Source organism: Phodopus roborovskii, unplaced genomic scaffold (genome assembly GCF_943737965.1).
Source record: "Phodopus roborovskii unplaced genomic scaffold, PHOROB, whole genome shotgun sequence".
In the NCBI taxonomy this organism is placed as follows: domain Eukaryota; kingdom Metazoa; phylum Chordata; class Mammalia; order Rodentia; family Cricetidae; genus Phodopus; species Phodopus roborovskii.
In genome coordinates this window covers 18,262,784-18,288,214 of record NW_026126588.1, presented here as the reverse complement: position 1 = coordinate 18,288,214, position 25,431 = coordinate 18,262,784, and the positions used below count along the sequence as shown (strand labels likewise).

General features: G+C 50.0%; 1 protein-coding gene across 1 annotated transcript in view; it reads right to left on the bottom strand.

Moving 5' to 3' along the window:
• Positions 1–8,202, bottom strand: part of Arhgef4 (Rho guanine nucleotide exchange factor 4) — a 104,803-nt gene extending 96,601 nt beyond the window's left edge. The window contains exon 1 of the mRNA XM_051204362.1: positions 8,121–8,202. Within this exon, the coding sequence (XP_051060319.1) occupies positions 8,121–8,159 (39 nt within the window). The 5' untranslated portion in view covers positions 8,160–8,202. The remainder of the gene's footprint in view (positions 1–8,120) is intronic.
• Positions 8,203–25,431: the final 17,229 nt, after the last annotated feature.

Below are 25,431 nucleotides of genomic sequence, written 5' to 3'. Positions count from 1 at the left end.
TTAATTATTTTCAGTGTATAAACCTTTGAAACTATCTCAGTTTATAAGACTTCGCTGAAAGTAATTTACCAATACGGGACTTCCCTCAACAGTGGATCCAAAGGAAGGGTACATGTGTGTGCCCTGCCCTGCCGCCATGTCCCTGGCATGTAGAAGGTAGATCTCCCAGGACAGCCAAGGACAAGAGCAGACGTGCCTGCTCCTGGAAGCTTATTATCCAAACGTCCAGCCCACGTGCAGCTCACCCAGGAGACAGACTGAAGGGCAGACTTGGTTAGCAGGCACAGAAGTTTCTCCCCTAGTCCTTATGAAACTCGGGTTCAAGAACAGCCTTGGTATGTGGCCCATGATTGACAGCTTGGGGAAAAGCTCAGGAAGCCAGTATGACACTGTGAAGCAGGCAGAGCATTCCCGAGAGAAGGCGGAGGCCAGGCTAAGCAGTGCAATGTATCCTGGGTGGAGCATCCACCTCATGGCAGCGGGAGAGACCAGTGCTCCTTATTCAGCCCTGCCCTGTGCTCCGCCTGCATGAATTTTCTGTCCCTGTGCAGTAGGTAGCATCCGTGCTGCAAATCCTGTGTAGGGATTCTCTAGGTGGACCTTGGGATAGGTGCAGGACACTCCCAGGGACTCTGGTCGTGCTGTGCTAGCCTGTATTAGCGGGAAAGGCCAGGCAGGATTAAGGCCTCTAGAACTAAAGAATGGAGTCCTCATAGCACCGATGGCTCAACTTGGCTGTGGTGACTGATGCCAGCCAGCAGCCCTGACCTGGAAGCATCAGGCTACCGACACAAAACAACTCTTTCCAGGAGCCTAAGTTGCTTCTCAGGTTGTCCTTGGCAGGCCCAGAAGCTCCAGGGTTAGCTGCCTGCTTTAAGCCTAGGAGGCCTTTCTGGCATTGCCCTAGCTTCTGAGAACACCCCCCTCTCCAGATGTACCCACCCATTTGTATCCAGCTCCCAAGTTCTCAGCTCAGAGAAGCCACAGCCTTAAAAGCTGGTACGCATTAGCTGTACCTCAAGTTACAACATAATCCACACCGGACTGTACAGCCCAGCCCAGCATACCCCCAAAACACATGAAATGTCAGGGCTCGGGCTCAGCTTCCAGATTCCTGCCCAGCCTTGCTCTATGCAGAGGATGTCCTTGAGAAAGTCTCAAAAGAATACCAATTGTAGAGTTGGGAGGAGTTGTTTCTGTCAGTATAGGAAGTGTTGTCAGGGGTTAGATTGATATGGACGAAGTGCCTGGCACATGCCCTGTACCCTTCAAACGCTCCTGAAGGTGTGATATCCGATTCAGGCATGTCCAAGATGCAGCCCACAGGCTGCATGTGGCCCCACACATGTGAGGAGCGAGACAACCTTGCATAGGGAAACAGTTTACAACAGTTAAGAGTTGTCCCAGCCATTCAGCCACGGTGTTGGGATTTGGACAGGAGCTCTCAGCTCACTTTCTAATCGTAGACACATTAACTCAGACACCCAGGAGACTTCCACAGAACCACACAGAGACCCCGAGCAAATCTCTTGGTTGTTGTTCCCAGTGGTGGGGACAGAACCCAGGGCCTAGAGCATGCTACATAAGTGTTCTACCTGAGTCACAGCCCCTGCGTCCCTTGCTGGTACTGACCTGTGCTGTAGAATATTATTCCTTAAATACTTTTGTTTATGCTCTGGAACATTTGCTTAATGATGCTGACCAGAAGTTGTAGGGAGGAGCCAAGTGAAGAAGGGTTTATAATGAGGGGTGAGGATGAGCCTGAGGACTTCTTGGGAGATGAATAGGTGAGCTAGGTGAGCTGCTTGCTATTCAGCCTCTCTGGGAAGCAGGATTCTATCTCAACCTTGAGCTCTTTAGCGGGACAGAGATTTTTAAAAAGTTTCCTTAGTAGCTTTGAAAGAGTCAGTGCCTGAGGGAACAGAATTCCCTGCGGTCTAGTGGCTGCTGGTGGCACCAAAGTGGCAGTTGCTGGAAAGGATAGTTGTCAGCTTAAAAGGCAGCAAGGATTTAAAAAGTAAAATAACAGACCTGGACCTGCTCAGGCTTCCAGGAGAGTGGGCGACCGTAACAGTGAAAGGGTTAAGTACCTGGGTAACATCACCTAGCAACTTGTGTGGCATCCACAGGGCATCAAGCTCTGATTTGCTGCTGTTTATCCAGTCAGGAGAACCCCAGCTAACCCTACTTCACTCTTTTGGCTCAGAGACAGCCACAGCCTACTCCAAAGATTGATAACAGCCCCATAGCACCCCTACAGGCTGGACGTGATCTGTCTGGAAAAACCAGAAGGAGCCACCCATGCCCCTGCTCTGCAGGAAGTGCCAGCTGCAAACACAATCGCACCCACTGCACTTCCTAGGTGCTCATCTCCCTCCGCCTGGAAAGGCCCAGCTGTTTAAAAACAATGCTGTGCAATTTACTGACCAAACCCGAGCTGGCAGGCAGCCCCAACCTAACAACAGTTTGCAGGCACACAATACCAATTACCAGCTACAGAGGCTTCTCAGGTCACAGCCCTCCCAGTCCTCGGGCCACCAGAGCAGGAAGAAGCCATCCCATCCCCTGGCCAAGAGCATCTTTCCTTCTCTGGGTACAACTCAAGAGCCCAGGTCAGTGACCTACATCTCCCAAACCCCAAGAAGTCCATATCCAACTTCCCCTGCCCACCATCCTGTAGGTGCCCGGCAGGGGGTACCCCAACCCTCACTCCACCCCCACCCCCCACCCCCAGTGCCACAGGGAAGTCTTCTGTACTGGTAACAGAGCCTGCAATGCATGCATCCACCTGCATGGGGACGGAACCCTCTTTCTCCCTCTCCCCCTCCCCCTCCCCCCTCTCCCTCTCTTATGCACCATGCCCCATACAGGCCAGGGACATCCAGGGTTCATCCTGTGTTGTGATGAGCTGTGGATATGTCCCCTGTGATGGCTGCCTACCACACTCTATAATCTATCACCATCCCTCATACACAAACAAGGAGCGGCTCATCAGACTCCAGAATGTAAAGAAGCTTGGAAGCTCAAAGAGTGACAAGATGCAGCAGGCCCCGGCAGAGTTATAGAAGCAGTAAGCCATTGCCGGGGTGGGGACGCTGCCCGGCTGCTCCAGTTGTCCCTAGCTGTGCAGGAAGCTACATGGATGCAGCTTTTGTGAGCGGTCACCCTCACTGGGGTGGGCTTTCCCGTGATGGCTTTTAGTCATCCTCAGGACTGTGATCAATGCCCACTGGTACTCCTATATACAACACAGCAAAGCCACCGGCTCAGCAAGCTAGCAGAGGGTAGGATCATTTCCCGGGTCTGCCATCTCGTGGGTATCCTGTCTGGGGTGAATAGACATTCTTTGAACTCTCCTGTTGTAAGACTGGAGTATGAGGACCCTGTGGCTGTTCAAGCCACACCTTCCTACAGTGCTTTCCTTCCCACAAGTGTCCACAGGCTCCCTGAGTCCTCAGCTAAGTGACTTCTATGGTCCCACCTGGGGAAGAGAGTTTACATTGAAGTGGGTATGGGTGGCCACAGAACCTGTTCCCCAACCCCTTTCCCTGCCCGGGAATCAGAGACATGGCTTCACACTTGTGCTGTGGAATGCCACCCATGCCCAAAAAGGTATAAGAAGAGAGACACCCCCCCCCCGCCTCTGTCAAGTGGGCTCTGATGTCCTCAACTGACTCCTGCAAGTTGTCATCTTACCTCCACACGCACACGCACATGCACACACACCCCACATCACCACACACACCTCACATCACACACACACACCACATCACACACACACGTACACCAATACATGTTAACTAAATATTAAATACAAAACAAAGACCAAAATCTTTGTCTCGGTCTGGGAATGTGAGGACCTAAATTTGGACCCCCAGTACCTACATAAAAAGCCAAGAGCAGTACAGTGTGCTTGTAACTTCAGCATTGCTGAGGGGACAGTGGAGACCAGAGGACCACACCCAACATAGTCATGTCTGTAAGCTCCAGGTTCAAGGAGAAACCACGTCTCCCAAAGTAAAACAGAAAGCAACTAATGAAGTCAGCAGATGTCTATCTCTGATCTACACACACACAAGAAAAATGTAAAACAAAATCTAAACTCGGTCTTGTATACAATCTCAATGACTAGAATGTGTGGTACACAGCAGGTGATCCACAAATATTTGTGGTTGTGCACACCTTTAGTCCCAGCACTTGGGAGGCAAAGGCAGGCGGTCTTCGTGAATTCGAGGCCAGCCTGGTCTACAGAGCTAATTCCAGGACAGCCAGGACTGTTTCTAGATAGATAGATAGATAGATAGATAGATAGATAGATAGATAGATAGATATTTGCAAACTATATATTTGTTTCGTAAACTCCACCGCCTTTACGCAAGTCCCTGACCTGACTCCGACGACTCATGGTGTGTTTGTGTGTGTGTGTGTGTGTGTGTGTGTGTGTGTGTGTGGTTGGTGAGTGTGTGTGTGTGTGGTGGGGGGTGGCTGTGCTGTAATTTGGAACAGGACTGTCCATTAAAGTTCCATTGTCCTTGTGTTGGTGTTAGAGGGAGGCGACAGAGCTGTTAAGAGATGTGGTAAGGTTTTAGGTCAGAGCCACACCCTCCCTCTTCCCCCACCTCCCTATGCACTACCCCATGTCTGTCCCATGCTAGACTGTCTCACCACAGCCCCAAAACAGAATCCATCACCCATTCCTGGAAACCCCACACCTGCTGTCTTTATGAGCTGATCATGCCAAGAGTCTTGTTACCATGGCAGAAAGTTGCCTTGTGCGTTCCTGAATATCAGAGGCACAATATACATCTCCCAAATGCCTGTACAGAGAACCACTCAGACCTTTTAGGAAGTATTAAAACACTGGTTCTGAGATAATTCCTGGTGGCTCAGGGTGGCACCAAGTCTCACCATCAGAGAGTAAAGGCTTGAGAGATGCAGAGGCATGGAAGAAAGTCACAAAACAGAACCACATCACAAGCCCACGTCATTGAGACCATTACCTGAGCCTACCCTGTGGTGACTTCCCCATCCTGAGTGTTCAGTTGACAAAGGCATAGTCAGCAGCTGACAGAAACTCCGCCCTGTTCCCTGACCCATGGTGTACACACTTGTGTAGCAAGAAAGGCTAACTGAAAGCCTCTGGAGCACTCTCCAGTCCAAAACAGTGACTCACTGCTAATCCTTCATCCATAGTGACAAAAGATACATCACCAACCGGGAAGAGCTGTCTAGTCTGCCTGTTGGGTTTGTACAGCAGCCATGAAACATACTGTAGGTGTCCGTGGAGATGGCTGATGACCTGATTCAATCCTTGGGTAAATGAGGTCTAAAAGAACTGATTCCACCTCGACATATGTACCATGGCTTGCACACACTCCATCATCATACACACACACACACACACATACACATATATATTAATTTAAATGATAATAATAGAATAAGCCGGTGGGCTGATCTGGGCTGACCAATGGGGATTCTTTCATCACCATGTGGCCTACACACTGAAACACATATGCTATAATAATCTCTATCTTTGATAGAGTTCCCTTGCATATATATATGTGTTTGTATGTGTGCATATATATGTATATGTATGTGTGTGTGTGTATATATATATATACATATGTATGTGTGTGCATAAGCTTGCTGATGTGTATGTACATGCATGTGTACACGAGCCTGCCAGTGTATGTGCCCTATGTACAAACATGTATACACAAGCATGTTGATATGTGTGTGCCTTTGTGTGGAAATGCGAACACAAGCATGCCAGTGTGCGTTCCCGTATATGCACACAGGTACACAACATGCCAGTATGTATACATATGTTCTGGAATCAGTAGAAGCATGTCACACTCCCAGGACAGAGGACACACAAGCCTTCGCTGCTTTACCCGCTAACTCTGAGCCATCCTTTGCTACCTTACCCGCTAACTCTGAGCCATCCTTCCCTGCCTTACCTGCTAACTCTGAGCCATCCTTCCCTGCCTCAGCTAACTGAGACCTGTCCTTTCTGTCCTCAACAGCCTCTTGCTGGTATTGTTAGGCCTTGGATGAATGCGGGTGGGCAAGGCATCCCAAATGTTTGGCCGTGGTGTTGGACATAGGACAAGTTTGATGAAAACAGAGCTCTACCACTTCAGTGGATCGCCGGGATGCCCACTTTTCTGTAGCATTCCGGAGTATTCCAATGAAAGGGGCATGCACAGCTGTGGCCTGCATGGATGGAGCTCTGACCTTTTGAGCCATCCCTCCTGGTACCGCCAAGGGTTGTGTGCCGTAGGGACCCACAGCAACTGTGAGCTCTTTGGTCCACTTGAACTAAGCTGTGCCTTACATGCTCACAGCAGTATGAGCGTCACGTGGGGTCTATAGACAGGCCCAGCAGCAGCCTCGTCTACCTGGGCTTTGGGCATCTGAGACACTGTTTCCCCTGGGACTCAGAGATTAGCTGTGGCTCTGTTAACAATCCAATCCAGTCCCCGTCACCAGATAATTCCTACAGAAGCCCACCAGAGCTGTTGACTCCCATCACCTCCCACATGATCGGTGTCCCTGGAAGTAAAATTGTGATCTGCATCCCCAGGTGGCGCTGTAAAATGTACCTGCACAGCCAGAAGTAGGTGTGGTGGCCTCTGGCTCCTCCCAGGGGAGTGCCTCCAAGGCAAGGTGACCCTGCCTGCCCTCAGTACACGTGGAATGGGATTAGAGGGTCTGGGAGCAGGATGGTGAGTAAGAGAGGAATGTGGGGACATCCTGTCCCCAGTTTCCAGGCCGCTGGTTTAGCAAACTGGCAAGCTGTCCCAGAGTTGCCAGCAGCCTCCCCATAGGCTACACTCTGCCTATCCCATGAGCTGAGGCAAGCAAGGACTGGAGACTGCCTGGTTGACTTGTGGCCTGAGCTACCTGTTGCTTACTATTGCCTAAGTAGGTGAGGAAGAACCGAGGTCCCCAGGGCTCACGCCGCCCACAAGGTGCGGAAGGTCTTCACCTGAAAGGAGCAAAATGAAGAACCCACACTTCCCCAAACAGAAAAGCAAAACCTAAAGTGGCTAACTGAGTGTTCCAAGATCACCTAAGCTCAGGGTTCTATGGCAGAGGATCATTCCAAGAGTCTGGACAGCAAAAGCCAAAGCCTGCTCAGCAGCCCAGCATGGTCTGAACCCCTAGATAGCACCCCCCCAATAGTGTTGTGACCCCCATGGTGGCTACAGGTAAGTGGGTTGCCCTTCCAGATGGCAAAGGCGGAGGTCAGGTTCCTTCCAGCAGGTCTGGGCCTGGGACACATGCTCTCTCTCTCCGGGCTAGGGTTCTCTGCCTCAGTCTTGATTATGTTCTCCCAGAAGACAGCCACAGGGCTGAGACAGTTCCTCCCAACATCACCTTTTGGCCTCACCCTCTGCTTCCTCCTACACGCCTCTTCCGGATTCTTGTAGCCTTGGTCCTGACATTCCCACCTCCCACACTGCTCACCTGGAGAGATGGAGCTCGGCAACCTTCAGCCAGCCACCCTCAGCCAGTGCCCTGCAGTGGGCTACCCACCCCAGGTCCCTGGGTGGGCAAGAAAGGTGGTAGCATCCCAGTACAGTGGCATCTCCATGACCTGAGAAGCCTGGGCACCGGGCCGGGGACTCTCTTGAGTTCCCATTCCCTACAGTGTCTTAGGCACTTGCTCACCATGGTGTCCCAACCCAGATTCTCCCTCTGATACATTCAGCCCAGGTAATAACAATAGCAGCCACTTCCTGGGTAGCTCCAGGCCAATACCAACCAATGCTGAGGCGAGATACCAAGGAGCCCAGGGCCCTCGCCAGTATTCTCTCCAACCCTGGTCAAGACAGTCTTCCCTGAGCACCCTCCTCCCCCGTGCCTCCTTCCCCTGTGCCCCTGTCCCTGCGCAGTCTCCTCTGTCACCAGGGCCACACTTCTGCAGGCCACTACCTCCAGATCCAGAACTTCGAGAAGTTCTAACTGCAGCGGCGGCAGGGATCGTTCTTGGGTACCTTGCAGCCACCCATAAACAGCCCAGGGCGCAACAGCGTGAAACTGCCACTCCCGCCCCCTAGGGTCCCTGCTAGATGCTGCAAGCTTTGGGTCCCCGGGACGACGTCTCTCACCTTGAAGAAGCTGCGAAGAAAGTGCACCACACCGAGCATGGTTCCGCCGGTGCGCAACGGCCACCCGCTGCTGCTGACCGCACAGCCAGCGAGCCAAGCTCCAGACCCCACCCCACGCCCCGCCCCATGGTCCGCCCTGGACCGCCGAGGCGGCGCCTCTACAACCAGGCCACTCCGGGCACGTGCGAGTCCGCAGGGACTTGTCCAAACACTGGTCCTGCCCGCCTCCAGGCCTCGGCAGGAACGGGACACACACATATAGGACGGGACACACACATATAGGACACACACACACACACACACACACGAGCGATCCTTGGACGTGGCGGGCAAAGTTCTTGAGCCCACTAGGAATATGAGCTTAATCTAAGTAAGAAAGGGGCAAGTGAATCGCAGCGGAGCATCTACAGCACACAGGCTCGCGTCTCCGCCCTTTGGTCCCCTACGCCTGTCTGGCACGCAGTGCTGCATGCAGAGTGACTAGTGCCTGGCCCAGGTCCTATTGGAAACAGCCGCCTCCCTTTCTGCCTGAGCGCTTAGTCCAGCTTTGAGGACGTTCAGCGATGTTAGCGCAGTATGTTAGCAGTTGCAGAAACAGGCTGTGCAGCAGTCTGTGCTCACACCGATTGTAGGGGGCAATCGTGTGAACTCAGATCCCCGAGAGCTAAGTCTTGGCTGAGAGCTCACCTTTGCTCCCCTCCCCCTACCTTTTCTAACAGATAGATGAGCGCAGGAAAGGTGATGGGAATCCTTGATGATGGCGACGATGGTTGCTGAGAGCGAAGCAGCCGAGGGCTTCCGAGCACACAGAGGGTCTCTAGGGCAACATTTTTTGATGAAGACATAAAGGGTTTAGCTTCCTTTGTGTGTTCATGCACAAGCGCACACCACTGGAGGGTGTTCCTAGTCTTTGCTATTGCTCCCTGCCCCCCCCCCCCACCGAGACGGGGTCTCTCGCTGACTCTAGAGCAGGTTTTCTGACTAGAATGGCTGGCTGTCAAGTCCTGGTAACCCGTCCTATCTCTGTCAGCTTCCCTGACCCAGGAAAGGAGTTATGGCCAAGCGTGACCACATCCAGCTTTTTATGTGGGAACTGGGATCAAATTCAACTCCTCATGTTGTACATCAACTGCTCTTCAGGACCCGGCCATCTCCCTGGCCTCTGGTTCTACTTCCTTGGCACTAAGAGAAAAGGTTAAATGCCCAAACAGTGAGGTCAACCCGATTGAATGGGATCATACACTGTTAATAAGTTGCCAATGACACCTTCTCCCCCATACCGCTGAAACCACACAAGACAACCTGGTCCTAGGAACAGGACTTTGACTAGCTGCTTGATGGTGGACCCTATGCTGGAAATAGTCCATGGATGATGAGCATCTGTCCACACTGGCTTTGGGCAGCCCTCACTGAAGTCCTAGCCCCACTAGTCATTAGCAAATCACCACTTCCATTGGCCTAGTTTAGACACGCCCTCACAGACACACCCCAAAGCTTGTCTTGTAGGGGATTATCAGTCCCATTAAATTGTCACCAATCATGAACCATCACATCCAACAAACCAGATCGGACCCTCTGCTCCAAGCGTACAGGCATGTAGTGTGTGTATAGGAAGTATCTCTTTAACCGATACATGTTGTCCAGCTGGTCTGAACTTACCACAAAATAATCAGGTCTGTGACGTAAAGATGAACAAGGACGGCTAACTGCTGGCAGACTGATGGCTCACGGAGTCTTGCTCTGCTCTGCTGAGCTCTCGGGTGTCCCTGCTGGCCTGGGCTCTTCTGCCTAGTGCTCTCTGTGCCTTCAAACCATCTCAGCAGGGTTATCTTCAGCATCTCCCTACTCCACAGGTGCCCAGAGGTGACAGGTTCTCTGGTGATCATTACCTTCTGAGAAGTCTCCCTGATTACTCCTCCTGACTCTGCCAGCCCACTGTCCACAGCAGGGCCCCAAGGACACTCGCAGCCTGAAGTCTTCCCCCTGGAGCCCTTCCTTTTAAGACTGTGCAGCTTCCCCAAGGCCTCCCACTGCAGGGCTTAGCCATGCTCTGCTCCGCTACCTACCGGGTACCTCCCCTGCTGCTGATAACCATCCCTTCCCATCATGCTCTGTGTTCCTGGGGCTCTCACTTCACCACTGTGTGGCCTTCCCTTTTGAGAATTCGGTTCTCACATGTCCACGATGTGTTCCCACTTGTAACAGGAGCTCAGGCAGGCTGGCCTCTGACCAGGGAAGCTGAATGCCACACCCCGCCCTTCCCATGCTGCCTGGGGTGCCTATGAGGGATGAAGACAATTCTGTACTTTATATCCTAAGGAGGCATCAAGGGCCAAGGAGCCCAGGCTTTGCTGGCAGATGCTGTGGGAGACCAGAGTCCAGGAGCACAACTTAGCCTCAGCTCCAGCCTCAGCCTCCTCAGAATTTCTCAGCCAGAATTCTAGCTACAACAATGCACCTGCTCTTCCACCCGCTCTTCCGGCCTGTTCTGAGTCAGCATCCCTCCCATGGGTTTGTGATCAAGTCCATATTCTTCCAAACACATCTCTCTTACCATGTCAATCAAGGGAAGTTTCCCGGCATTGAGTCCCAGACTCTCCATGGTGGCATAGGCTCATCTACCTGTGAGCCCAGGAAATCTGGACACGGAGAGTACAGGGCATGAGCCTGCCTATGTGTTTCCATCTCTTCTTGGCATCTGCTGTGATGTTTCTGGTCCAGCCACCCGCCTTCCCTATGGACTGTGTTTAGTTGTAGCACACAACAGATATGATGTTGGAGTTGTATTCTAAGGGCGTGTGGGAACAGCTCAAATAATGTAAAACACTATGGCACAAACCTTTTATCAAAAACAAGCCTACCTTTTATTGAAAGAAGGGGTCACCATGCAATGAAGTCCTCCTGAAATCCTGTTCCCCACGAGTCACACATAAGGCTGTATCTGATTAACTTTCTCTTGAGAGTTAGATGCCATCTCCTTCAGGACTGCTGAGAAGTAAGGTCATAGCAAGGGTCTTGGCAACTGGAACCATTGACCGGAACGCTTTAGATGGCTATTCTCCTGCTCAGGGTCTGCTTACTCCTCAGCCCAGATGGCTGGCCCAGATCCTGCTCCCAGGACCAGGTTTCCATGTGACTTCAGTGGTGCCAGGGGAGAGAGCATCACTTACAACTTGTTAATACACAGGAGGGTGTCACTAGCAGCTTATTAATATGCAAATCAACATGCAAATTATCAGGCTTCACCCCAGACCAACTTACAAACTTTGAGTCCTGCTTTGCTTCTAGTGGTTGTGTGGTCCAGGGCCACCAGTCCACTAGTCAGACAACAGCACAACAAGCGGCCAGGCGAGTATACTTGCAGTGAATCCCACCCTCTTCTGGGAAAGCTTAACACAAGAAGCCAGCTTCTGAGACAGATTAGTGGGCCTCAGCAAGTTGGAGGTAACTCCAGCAGGAAGTGCTGGCAAGCTGGATGGCTAGGCTTTGGGAAGAGAAAGAGCTGATCTGGGACCTGGCAAAGCAGAATGACGTTAAGACAGAACAGGAGAAGAGCCCAGGGGAAGAGGGGAAGGCGGTCATTGCATGGATGTGAGGGGCTAGCTTGCAGTCCTGAGTCTGTGTCAAACACTAGGGGACCAGAGTCAGCGCAAGGGATGCTCGTGGGGGAAGAAGAGGATGGAGGCTCTTCCTTAGGCTGCTTGAGTCTTGGCCTGGGTAACACAAGACAAGCAAATGGTCTGATCCTCCTGCTCAGCGCATCTGAGGTCCCTTGGCATTGACGGTGTGGCTGGAGGCAGATTCCCACCTTTCCGGGGTTTCCCTGCACCTGTACCCTGGCCTGCTCTGGCATGACCAGGTGAGGCGTGAGAATGACAAGGGGTAGGGAGTAAACAATTCTGTTACATGGGTCCCCCTCGGCGGTCTGGCATGGAAGAAGCAATGACACCTAAACTGTGGTCAGGGGCACCTTCTTGGGAAGGGCTTTTCCCGTGCGTGGTTTTGCATGTTTAACATTCATTGGGGCCAACAAAAGATGGCGGGACCCAGTGGTCATGGGGATGAACCCCTGGTTGTACTGGGTCTCTCTATGCAGCCCTCCTCTGCTGCCTCCTTTCCACCCACACCTGCCCACTGAGCCCAGAGACCCCCAGACAAGAGAGGCCGTCATGGAATAATTCCACTACGACCGACACCAAAGGAGTGTAATGACTAGTACTGATTGTGAACTGAAGGCGATCTGAAATCACGGACGAGACGACAGGCTTCTGGGCGTACTGGGGGGACTATCTAGATTACGTTCGTTGTTGGGGTGTGAATGTGGGTCACACCGCTCTGTGGGCTGGGGTCCTGAGTTGCATGAAAGTGAGAAAGTGGGCTGTGCACCTGACCAGCTGCTCCAGGCCCCTGCCTTGTGACTTCCGCACCAAAGACGGACTATATCCACAGACTGTGAGCCTAAAGGAACTCTCCCCTCTCTAACTCGTTTTATTTTCAAGATCGGGTTTTATGTCACAGCTGTGAGAAAAGGGGCCGATGCAGGAAGCTTCCTTGGTTCTAATGCTGAAGCGAGGCTCAATGTGTCAACGGGTGAGGCAGTTGGGAGCCGTGCCGGATGCACACAGCCTCCTGTGCTTCCGCGCCCGGTCACTGGTTACCCACACACAGGGGCATGGTAATCTAGGAGGAGCAACGCGCTCATCTGCTACCAAGCTCCCAGAAGGCCGTGACCCAAAGACACGAGCAATACTGAGCTTGAGGCGGGTCCTGGAGACCCGTGGGGACTGACTCTGGGAACCCCGAAGGACTGGAGAGAGAAATGTTGGTACAGATGGTGGGCGGGGACAACGTGTTGGCTGCTAAGGATCTGCAGTAGAGCCATGCTCCTGTTGGCAGGGACACTACAAGAAAGGAGAGGATGTCAGACTTCAGTCACAGAAGGGAGGCCAGAGTGGGGGGAGCGGTTGGGGGGGTTGGGGTTACTGGGCAGGGCTCCAGGCAGCCTGGGAGCCAGGGGGCTGGGCTGATGCAAAGAAGACTGCCCAAACTGGAAGGCGCCAGTCTCCAGGGTGACACTGGTGTCAAAGAGAGAGGACAGAATGGGCTTTTGTGTGCAGTGGGGGGGAGGTTGTCCCAGGAGAGAGACAGTAGGGCAAAGAATGAAAGCAGCCATAAAACATGGCGGGGATGCCCGCTTTGTAAGCTTGCTAGGCAACAAATGGCTTTGATTTTAGGCGGCCTAGACAAGGAGACTGCATGCTCTGAATAGGGACCTGACTGGCGCGGGGGATGCGGAAAGGGGGGGTCTGGAACCTGAGAAGGTGTACCCGGTTCAGCGTGGAGAAGTCCTTCCCGCATCTGTCTAAGAGCATGACTGGAGTTAGTCGGTTCCTGCAGCAGGGTCTTGTCCCTTCTCCCCAAGAGGACAGCCGATGCCAGATGAAGAATGAGTCAGGCCTAGAGTGTTGTCTCCTGAGCCTCAGTTAAACCACTGCCGCGGGCATCCCCAGGCTGTGTTCCACGACCATGGGAGTGTAGACCTCGCCGAGGAGCAAGGGTCAGCTGCTCAGCCCTATGCCTGTACCTGGCCACACGCATGTGCCCACGCTTCAAGGTTGGGCCAGAGGAGGACAAGGACTTTTTGATGGGTTGAAAGTATGGGTGTGATCCTCCTACAAGGGAAGGACAGAGGTGTTTGTCTATGCTACCACAAACATAAGACCTGCCTGCTGTCTGAAAGGGAGGACGCAGGAGACTGTGGGAAGTCTGGGGACCTGTGCCTATCTCCATGATATCACACAGTCAATCACGCTCAGATTAGGCTAACAATGTGCCGTGTCAGCCTTTGTGGGATAGGGGTCCCTAGCCCTGTCTCCCTTCTAAGATAGTATACAGATTTCTAGGGAATCCAAGGGCTGGGAATTTCTCTGCAAACAGCAGCTCCCACTCTGGAAGGGGAGAGGATGGAAGCCCATGCAAGATCCTCTCCACCATGTCTGCTGCTGTGTGTACCACAGCAACATGAGATGACCCTAATCACCCCGTTGGAACGATCCAGTCCTGAGGCCTATACAACCAGCAAGATGGAAGCTGGGCCCCTGTGTCTGGGAGCCAGGCCAAGGCTGCTCTTAGCAACAGGATGTTCAGGGAGACTTGTGTTCACAGTTCAGGGGGCATGTGTGGCTATTTGCCATGGAGACCATGTGCCTGTGTGAGGAGCCTTTACAAAAGGACATTGTGTGTGTGTGTGTGATTGTATGAGAATCACTTCTCACATATAAGATAGAGCTTACACAGAACAAAAAGCTGAATGGTCACCAGTCACAAATCAGGCTCCCACTGACAGCCAGAGACCAAGAAGGGACCTCGGGGTTCCTGCACAGTATGTATTTGTATTCCTAAGAATCAATGTCTTTCCACAAAAAACAAAAACAAACAAACAAACAAACAAACAAAACCTTTCAGTTTTCAAAGTAGGAAATGATGGAGCAGATGTTTGTGCACCATCAAAAATCTCTTGTTCTGCCATGAAGAAATGATCCAAGTTGGTATGCTGTGGCTGCCTAGCATGCTTTAACCTTGTGCATGTGCATGTGTTCAGGTGTATGACTCTCCTAAGGTGCTGACCACAGGATCTGCAGAGACAGGACATGCAGGCATTGGCTAACCCAGTGAACCACCTGGCAGCCATCTTCCCAGAGCCCAGTTGAGCATTGCCCATAGACACAGACTGGGAATATAAGCCAACCAGTGGTCCATTTTATAGATGAGGAAGAGGCTGTGAGGTCACACCCTTCAGCCTGTGAATGGCAGGTCAGGACTTGAGCTGTATGAAAAGGAGATCCAGCTGTATCCTGAATTTACTGAATTTTGGGTGGGTCCTTCGGGGAGAAACTTACTCAGAGGGGCTTAGTCAGGCTTGGGGATGCTCAACTAAGACTGAACAGCTAGAGAAGTTACCCAGAATTCCTCGGTTCCTTTGACCTCAGCCTCTAAAAGTCAACCTTGCTCAAAAGAACAGAGGGACCCAGCCAGTGTTTGTGTTGAGCACTGAGTCCTTAGAGAAAGGCCAGCCTGGCATGGGCTTTTCTTCTGTGGCCAGTGCCTCAGAACACCCCCCCCCCAGGAGGCTGGGTCATGGGATCAATGCATGAGTGAGTCCATGAAAAAATAGACACTGGGCATGAGTATCCTGGGGACCCAACTTGGCCACGCTCCCTAAGAACTGTATCCCAACACTTGGTGCCAAGGAATATTGCTTGATCTGAGTCCAGAGAGCCAGAACAAGGCAGAGCCAGGGCTTAAAGCACAGTGAACATGACCCACAATGGCCATACTTGATGCCAGGGATGGAGGAGACGGAGATCTAGCCCAGCCCTGGGAGTCACCAGTGAAGGGGGACAGAGCTGAGGACAATCCTGCATGGCTCTGTCCACAGGTATTTAGAAGGGAGGTGACAGCCACAGGCCCCTGCACCAGCAGGAGAGATTTTCAGGCAGATTGCATAGGAGTATCTTCTTGTCCTCTGACACCAGACCCTAACTCCTGACAGCCTGAACTGTCAATCTGAAAAAGGCCTGCTCCAAGCTGGCCGCCAACAGATTCCTAGGATGTCAGCAGATGGTCCAGCACACCAACAGTTCTTACCCTGTGTGCAGCTACAGTCGATGTGTTTCTGGGCACAAGACTCCAGGGACCTCACTCCAACAGCCTCCCTTCTCTTTTGCCCCCCCCCAACCCCACCCTATGCCCTTTCCACTTCTCCATCTCTTTCCTTCCCAACATCTCCCTGTCCTAATTCTAGACTCTGAACGCTTTCCTCACTCCCTCCTCAAACTCATGGATGCTGCAGGTTTTCTGTTGAGATAGTGTCTGTGAGGGGACTAATGACTTCATCGATTGCATTAACTAGTCAGTTTCACATTTGTGGTTTCTTTAAAATAAAATAAAATAAAGCAAAACAAACAAAAAAAAAAAAAAAAAAAAAAAAAACCCTCTCTGAGTGTGTGTTGGGGCACGGAAATTGATGTAAAATGTCTTTCATAGTAATTCTTTGCCTTATATTTTTTTCTTGGTTTGTTTGTTTGTTTGTTTTGAGACAAACTATCTCACTGAACCTGGAGATCACCAACTCTATTAGACTGGCCATCTCACAAGCGTCTCAAAGCTCCTTCCTCTTATCTCTGCCTCCTCAGTGCTGGAGTTACAGGTGTGTTCCGCCATGCCTGGCTTTTTGCATGGATGCTGGGGATCCTAACTCAGACCCTCAGGCTTGTGTGGTAAGCACTTCCCCATAGAGCCATCTCCCCACCCTCTGGACTCTTGAAACATGCTAAGAGGATAGGTTACCACCGTGCATAGCAGACATTAATCACCTCCTGATGTATCAATACATGGACATCAGCTTATCACATTGTATAACTTCCACAAGGCTGGACGAAGACCTAGCTGCAAAGCTGTAGACTACACTGACTTCATTTCATCTGATCCAATCATCTTCCCATGCCCACAGCATGGCACTGTGACACTTGCTGTCCAGGGGAAGGATAACCCCCAAGTGTGTTGCTCTCACTAGATCTGGTGATGAAGGGCCCACCCTAACAGAAGTTTTATGCAAAGACCATTCCTCCCAGCCCACCAGCATATCTGGGCTAACAGGTCCCACTCTTAGAGGAAGGGCTTTTGACTTTTGGGATGCTCCTGTACAGCCCTTTGTGGGAGTGCTCTATGTGTAGATGTTGTGGAACTCTGTCCCCCAGGCACGGCATGGCCATTGCCCTCTTGGACTCTCAGAGGTGTGATTACCCACAGGAAACCTACGTAAGTCTGGGCTAATCATGGCGGAGAGGGGGGCTCTTGAGAGCATTTATCATTGATGGTTGCTAGGCGAGGTGCTTATAAGACCACATCCTTCCCCGAAGATATATAGGCTGTTAGCAGTTGCCAGGAAAGAGACTTTTTCTCAATGATGAAGCTGCCTATCAGTTGCCCATGCTCCTGTATGTAACCCCAATTAAACTCACTGGTTTACCATGATACATTTCAATGGAATTATTTCTGTCATGGGTACCTGGGCTAGTTAGTTTTTTGTTAACCCTGACAGAAGCTGAGAAGAGGGAATCCCAATTAAGCAAATGCTCCTCACCCCCCTGTCTGATTGGAAAGCCCGGGGGAGAAAGCAGTAAGCAGTATTCCTCTGTGGTCGCTTGCTACGGTTCCCCCTTGGCATCCCTTCATAGTAGACTATAAGCTGTATATTGAAACAAACCCCTATTGGTCACGGTGCTTATCACAGCGATGGAACCCTAAATAGAACAGTGCCCCATCTAGGGAAGCAGACATTTGTTCATGATAGAGATTAAGTTCACATAACTGCTATCTTGGGCCCTGATTCAGCTCGGGAGCTAAGTCTGTACCAGCCAACAGTGGCCCTGAGCTGATCTCTTTTTCTTCTAGGGACAGCTGGTGCCCTTCCAGGAGACAACACCCCATTTTGGAACTGTGTGCTCTCTTCTGTAGGTGTACCCTGGGTTGTCAGACAGAGAAGGAAAAAGATACCGATGGCTTGGCTATCCTGAATGGCTTTGATTAGGTTTCATTGCAACCAACAGAAAAATTGGCATTTCACATAGACAGCAACCTGTATGAGCAGGACCTTGACCCATCAGCACAACTATGTGATGAGGATAGCCTGGGCTGTAGGGCTCACTCCAAGCAGCTCTGCCCTGACTCAGTGGGTGATAGAAGTCAGCTGTGCTGTAGGGCAGGGATGGGTGGGCATGGCCCAGAGATAGGTCTGGTGTCAGGAAGTGTCAGTGTTATCTAGCTCTGTGGTTATCACCTCGCAGACTCTCATATTAACCAGTTCTGGCCTGAATTTGCAATGGTGCAAGAAACATGGGTATCACAGTGGGGTCTGGGACTCATGAAGCACAGGGTTGATGAGGCCAGAGCATCCCCGGTAGCTAGAGATGCCATGTTGTAGACAGTGCTGCCTGAGGAGTTGTGGTTTGGAGGAAAATGGCCCCCCAAAAAAGTGTCACTATTAACAGTTGTGGTCTTGCTGGAGGAAGTGTGTCACTGTGGAGGCAGACTTTGAGGTCTCATATATGTTCAAGCTATGCCTAGTGAAATAGACTACTTCCTGTTGCCTACAAGTCAAGATGTAGGAATCTCAGCTCCTGTTCCACATCATCCTTTGGGGCCATTTTCGTTCAAACCACCATACTTGGTGGCATAGGTCTGCGATTCCAGCTACTCTTGAGAATGGAATAGAATGACTAAATGTTCAAGACCTACCTGGGAAATTTAGCATGATAATCTCTTAAAATAAGGTATGAAAATGACTAGAAATGTAGCTCAGAGATCGATAATGTAAGATTCCCTAGGCCAGTAGTTCTCAACCTTCTTAATGCTGCAACCCTTTAATACAGTTCCTCATGTTGTGGTAACCCCCAACCATAAAATTATTTCCATTGCTACTTCATAACTGTAATTTTGATACTGTTATGAATCATAATATGAATATCTATGTGAAATATAAGTATTCCACCCTGTGTGAAAGGGTCGTCAACTTACAAAGAGGTTGTGACCCACAGGCTCATGGTCACAACAGAAATACAGAATAATAGGAAATTCACTGGTTAGTAACATCAGGTTCCTGCAGGTTATCTTTCTGTGTGTGTGCAAGGATTGAGGCTAGCAGGGAACTTCTTTGCATATTGACACTGATTGTTTGGAAAATTCCACTGCTGTCTCTTAATTTGCAGTTTCTTGCAAAATCATATAAACTGTTCCCTTCAGCTTGATGACCTGGACCTTCAGATTCCCAGTGATGGTCAATCTTCATTATCAACTTGATAAGGTTTAGAATTGCCTGGGAGGCAAGCCTTTGGGTGTGTGTATGTGTGAGTGTGTTTCCAGAGACTTAGAGCCCAGGTGGAAAGATCCACCTGCATCTCCACTCAGCCTCTGAGTGGCAGTACACAATGTTTCTCATCCCTGTTCCCATGTTCCTATTACAGGAGAAGAAAATTGGAGTGGGTTAGTGTGCTTAGGGGACAGCCCTGGGCCACCAGGCTCACAACTCTTTATAAATTATTTATACAGTACCTACTTCTCCCGTTTGTGTATCACAACATGCTCTTCTCACACGTGCAAGGTCCATCAGCTCAGGTGGGGAAGAATTCCCAGTAAATGTTTCTCTGCCAACTCATCTCCTTAATAGGCCAATCCTTTTCTTTAAACTTTTCAGGCTGTGCCTGGGTGTAGGCAACTCCGTTTTATTACAGCACTTGGCTGCATCTTGCGTGTAAACATGTCCACAACTTCCATGGTGATGGCTCCTTCCATTCTGTCACCTGACATTCTGCGTGTGCATCAAGGGACTGGCAGGCAGAGAACTCCTGGCTGTTCCAGCTTGACCCCTGCTGTAGAGAAAGCCTGCTTGAGTTGATGTCTGCCTGTCTACTGTTCATCTATCTGGACCAGGTCCTGCACTCTGCCTTTGCTGCTGGACTTGACTCTATGAATCTTCAGTTTGATTCTGTGTGTGTGTGTGTGTGTGTGTGTGTGTGTGTGTGTGTGTGTGTGTGCCTTCTGCTTCAGATAAGGCTTTTTAAAACTCAAACTCTACTGAGGCCTCTTTAATGTTTTTGTAGCCATTCTATAACCTACGTATATACATACATAGAAATGTAATTATTATGTGATGTGTAATGTGTGATCTAAGAGTTAATATTAGTAATTAAGATTGGAGCAAAGAACTTGTGCTTGCCTTGGCCACCTATCAAGGGAAATTACCACTGCTGGACAATTTGCAGCTAATGAAATTGACGTAGTGTGTAAATGTTTTGTAATTAAATAAACTCATTGTACAAAGACACAAATGTGCCTATGTCTCTAACAAAGGATGCTCCTGTCTCTGAGTGTAGAGAGAGAAGTGCACCATGTGAATCTTGGGTGTTAGTTGGAGCATCAGGGAACTCTCTGGAAGAACCCTGGGGAGGCCCACTCACCTCCCCAGGGGCTCTGATACTCTATTAGTTAATTTCCTGTTGCTGTGATAAAATATCCTGATAAGGCTGACTGTGGCCCAGAGATCAGAGATCGACAGGTTCAGCCCATCATGGCAGATCATATGGCAGCTGGTGGAGGAAGACTTAGAGCTGCAGCAGGAAGTCAACTGGCTGCATTGCATCCACAGACAGGAAGCAGCGGGAACAGGAAACACAAACAGGAAGCAGCAGGAACAGGAAATGGGCTGAGACAATAACACCAGAAGGAAGGTCTGCTCCCAGTGATCCGGTTTCTCCAGTGAAGTCTCTCACCTGCTCCCCCAAGGCTCTATAACCTTTTCACGCCACGCCCCCAGCTGGGGACTAAACATTGAAACACGTGAGCCCATGGGGGACTTTTCTAATTCAAAGCAAACCAACCAGCAGCTCACCCTTCACTGGCTCTCCTTTCCCTTTCTCTGCCCCAGCTAAGGCTACTCCAACCCTACAGAAGCAGAGGTTTACATTGGAGTTCTTCCGAGGAATAATACTGAAAGAATGAATATGGATTGAAAGGAGACTAATTAGATTGGCTTGCATGATATGGTTTGGATAGTTCAACAATGTTTACCTCACAGGGGAGAGGCCAAGAACCTGGTAGTTGCTCAATCCAGAAGGCAGAATACCTCTAGTCCCAATATGGCTCTGAAGGCCTAGAAGATTCTTGGAGAGCCACTGGCCTTCAGCCAAATTGGAAGCCCAGAGAAACTGGTGCTAATTTCTGCCAACGCTGATACAAGTTAGAGTCACCTGTGAAGAGGGAACCTCACCTGAGAAACTGCCTCCATCAGATTAGCCTGGGAGTGTGGCTGTGGAACATTTTCTTCACTTCTGAGTGAGGAGGGCTTAACCTACTGTTGTTGTACAAAGTTAGCTAATCAGATTCAAGGAGCAAGCCAGGCTTCATCTTCACCAAGGATGGACTGCAACCTATTAGCCAAATAAATCCTTTCTTCCTGTGTTGGTTTGGACAGCTGCAAAAAGCAAACTAATGTCAGCAAAGGAATCCTTCTACTGCAGGAGCAGCAGAAACAGTGTAGATGAACTTGCCAGCAAGAGGAAAGGCAAGCAGGCAGAAACAAGTGTTTCCTCCTTCTGCTTCTTCTCATCTGGGCTGCCATAGTTTGACGGGAGATGTCATTCTGTAAATATGCTTCTCTTATTGGTTAATGAATAAAGCACTGGTGGCAAATAGGAAGGCAAGATAGGCGGGACTAGGAGACAAGGAGGATTCTGGGAGAGGTAGTAGAGGAGAGTCAGGATGTAGGAACTTGAGAGGAAGAGGTCCGGACCCTCTCTCCGGTAAGATAAGACCACGTGGAAACACTTAGATTAATAGAAATGAGTTGATATTTAAGACAGAGCTAGCCAATAAGAAATGCTGTAACAGGCCAGCAGCTTTACATCTAATACAGCGTCTCTGTGTGTTATTTGGGGCTGGCATGGCTGTGGGATCAGGCTGGTGGGAAAACTGATTGTAACAACAGTGAGGGTGGGTTTTCCAAGGTTGAGAAAATCCCTTCCCTACCTGCTCAGTAACTTGCCTTAATTCCAGATCCAATCACACTGACAACCAAGTTTAACTGTCCCAGGGTGTGCAACCTGAGAGTTGCTGGTCAGGTACCATCGCATTTAGTTAGGTCCCATTGTGATCTAATTTTACTCTTGGTAGTTTCTGTTGATTTTAATGTGTAGTCACAAGTTCAAGCCTGAGATAGCTGCCACTTATGTGAACAAGCAGATGGATAAAATGCCAGTTTGTAACATGTATGAATGCAAGTGTGACAGTATGTGCTCTTAATGGAGATATGTGGGGTTTGAAATGTGTGTGTGTATGTGCATGTGTTGGATTGTGAGGTGTGGTACATGTGTATGTTTGTGTGGTGTGTATGATGTATGGGTAGTGTTATGTGTGTTGTTTGGTGTGAGTGTTTGGTGTGGGTGTGGTGTGTATGTGTGTGATGTGCATGAGTGTGTGTGTGTGTATGTGTGTGGTATGTTGGGTTCTCTGTGTGCTGGAGTAAGCCTTAGGGATAGAGGGGAGAGGGAAAGGATCTCTGTATATAACAACCAAGGAAGCCCCACTATGTGGCCTTGGGCTGGGGTGTGGCAGCTCACAAACACTCTCTCACCATTCACTCTTGCTTGGCTTGGCAAAGCCTCCCTGGGCTGGGAGCCAGGACAGGTGGAGGTGGGTGTGTCTGGACGTGGCCAAACCCTGGCTGACTGTCATGCCTGTGACTCCCTCCCTAGATCTTGCCTAGACCTGTTCTTTGCAGAGAAGAGAGCCTGGGATTCTACCTACCTCGTAGATTCAAATGTGGCTCGCAGAAACTGTTTCTTCGACCATGAAACACCCACCAAGAGGAAGTTAGGGAAGGAGGACTATTGCCCTATATATCTCTATGCATTCCCAATGACTAATGCCTCACTGCTAGAGACCTTTATCCATGGATGCTTGAAAGACATGAGGTCCTCCAGACACCAAAGGATCGTGGACTACTCTTTCCTTATATGTCCCTTCACTGTGTGTCCTCAGGCGAGTCACTCAAACTCTCTTAATCTCTAAGACCAGGGGAATGTGCTTCCCATAGTTAACAGTTGAAAGGATTAAACGAGAAAAGAGACATCTGGAATTGTGTCCACTACGAGTAGCTTCCTCCCTGTAACAGTTCACACTGATTGTTAGCTGGGCAGGACATAGAATCGCCTGGGAGATATAAGCACATCTGTGAGACAGTCCCTGGACTGTGGGCTGCACAGTCGCATGGACTGGGGTCCTAGACTGGATAAAAAGGAGGAAGGGGCTGAGCACCAACATCTCCCTTCCTGGTTCCTGGCTATCGTGTAATGTGACCGGCTGCCTCACACTACTCCTGCCAATGTGACTTCCCTGCCATGATGGACGGTGAGCCACAATAAACGCTTCCTCCTTTAAGATGACTCAGATCAGGTGTTTGGTCACAGAAATGGAGTTTATGCCACTCCTTCTCAGTGGAATGTGGAGCTCTGGGGAAAGGTGAAGCCGGTCCTGTGGCTAGAAAGTAGACAAGGTGATTTCTGTATAGGAGTTCCAGTTTCTCCACCATCTCATAAATACTAGTTGTTTTCTGGTTGGTGTGTGTGTGTGCATGTGTGTGTAGGTGTGTAACTAAGTGTGTGTGTAAGAATGTGTGAGTGTATAGATGTGTAAATGTGTGTATGAGAGAGAAGAGAGAAACAGAGGAATTGTGTGTGTGTGTGTGTGTGTGTTGCAGCCATTCTCTTGGGTGTCAACAGTAGCATGTTGCAGAATTTTCAATTTCTAGTTGATGAATGCCATTGAGCACCTTTCCGTGTGTGTGCTTCTGATATTTGCACACCTTCTTAGCAGACATGCCTATTTCCTTTCCTTGCCTTTCCACATTTTCTTTCCTTGCATGTGCTCGGATGGGATTTCGGGTTTCATCGTAGAGCGGTGAGAATGTGTGAAGAGTGTTCGCTGAAGGTGTGACACACCTGGTTTTCAGACGCCTTTCCCATCCCATGCATTGCTGTCCTCTGCGCTGGGTGACTACTTTTGATACATTAACATTTTAGTTTCGATGAAGTCCGGTTTATCCAACATTTCTTTTGTTGTCTGTGCTTTTGGAGTCATAGCTGAGAATGGAGGCGTGGGTTCGTATCCCACTTCTGACACCAGATATTGGGGTAAATAAGGATCAGGATAAACAAATAGGCTGAATAGATGTTTATTCAGGGAGAAATAACTTACAACCTAGACAGATGAACACCAGGAAATTCAACCCGATCCTCTCCTGTCCGAGTCACGCCAGAAAGAGAGAGCGCCTTCCTGGCCCCCCTCCGACCTCCTTCCTCAGGTCACCTCCGCCCATCGCTCCACCCCCCAATGGGCGTGGTCAGTGCTACAGAAGGACTATCTCACTACAGGTGACCACTAAACCGAATGCCACCTCATTTCCACTGTCCTTTCTAGGTGCAAACTAAATGCTTTACATTTAGGTAATTAATTCATTTTCCTGTCCTGTCTCCCGTTTCCCTCTGCCCTTAGTACACTGTCCCACATGTGCTCCCCGTAGAAGAGACAGCTCCAGGAGTTCTTTGGGAGTGTGGTGCACCTCCTCGTGCGTCATACCTTGCACCTTACCTTCACAGACTTGCTGTGGGTGAGCCCTACAGTTCTAGACTCTAAGAGGATTCTGGAAGGTGTGTTCTTTAATTTCTTCACCGCTGTGATAAAACTCCCCAACAAAATGAGGAGGAAGCATTTTTTTCCCCTCAGAGAGTGTAGTCTCCCACAGCAGGAAATCACGGTAGCCTGAACGTGGATCAGCTGGTCGCATTGCGTCCACAGCCAAAAGGGCAAGAGAAGTGACCCTTCTGACCCCACTGGCTTTCGCCTTTTAACCATTCCGTTCACTCATGGAGCTAAACTGGATCTTTCCACCTCTATAACCATCATCTAGGGACCCTCTCTATCTCAGCAACTCTCACAGGTGTAACCCTCCATTTCTCTCTTAGGCAATTCTAGATCCTACCAAGTTGCAAGAAGATGAGGAGCTCAAGGTCATCCTGAAGTGCACGGGGAGTTGAGGCCAGCCTGGTCTCCATGAGACCTGCTGTGTGACACTCTCTTTAGGGAGAGGTGAACAGACATCTACTCAGCCAGGAGAGACAATTGAGAACCCAGCCAAGAGGGGATGCCACTAAAGTCCAGTGAATCGATGCATTTATTGGGGTCTTACAGGATTATGAGTGAAGAGTTACGAGAGCTGAAGTGACTCAAAGGCAGCTGCATCAGCAAAGGCCACTGGAGCATAGCCAGCATCTCAAGGCAGCTGGAAGAGTGCAGAGCTCACTGTACAACTTGCAGATAACTCTACAGGTCAGAGGTTCCTCTTCTCGGCCGTCACTACTGCTTTTATAACCCCGGGGAGGGAGAGGTCCTCTGGAACGTGCCATTGTCCACCAGCCTTACTGCCTGGGTCTATGAGCTTCTGTCTAGGGTAGAATGCTTCAACTCAGAGAAACTTGCTTTAGGGAAGATCTGTCTCAGTGATTAATAAACTAGAGGGTGTTATTTGGTCTGCTAATTGTGGCGGTTTGGATGCGAATGGTCCCCAAAGGCTCATATGTTTGAATGCTTGGTTAGTGGAACTGTTTGTGAAGGATGAGGAGGGGTGTCCTTGTTGGAGTAGGTGTGTCACTGAGTGTCACTGAGAGTGGGCTTTGAGGTTTCAAAAGTCTTGCTTTTT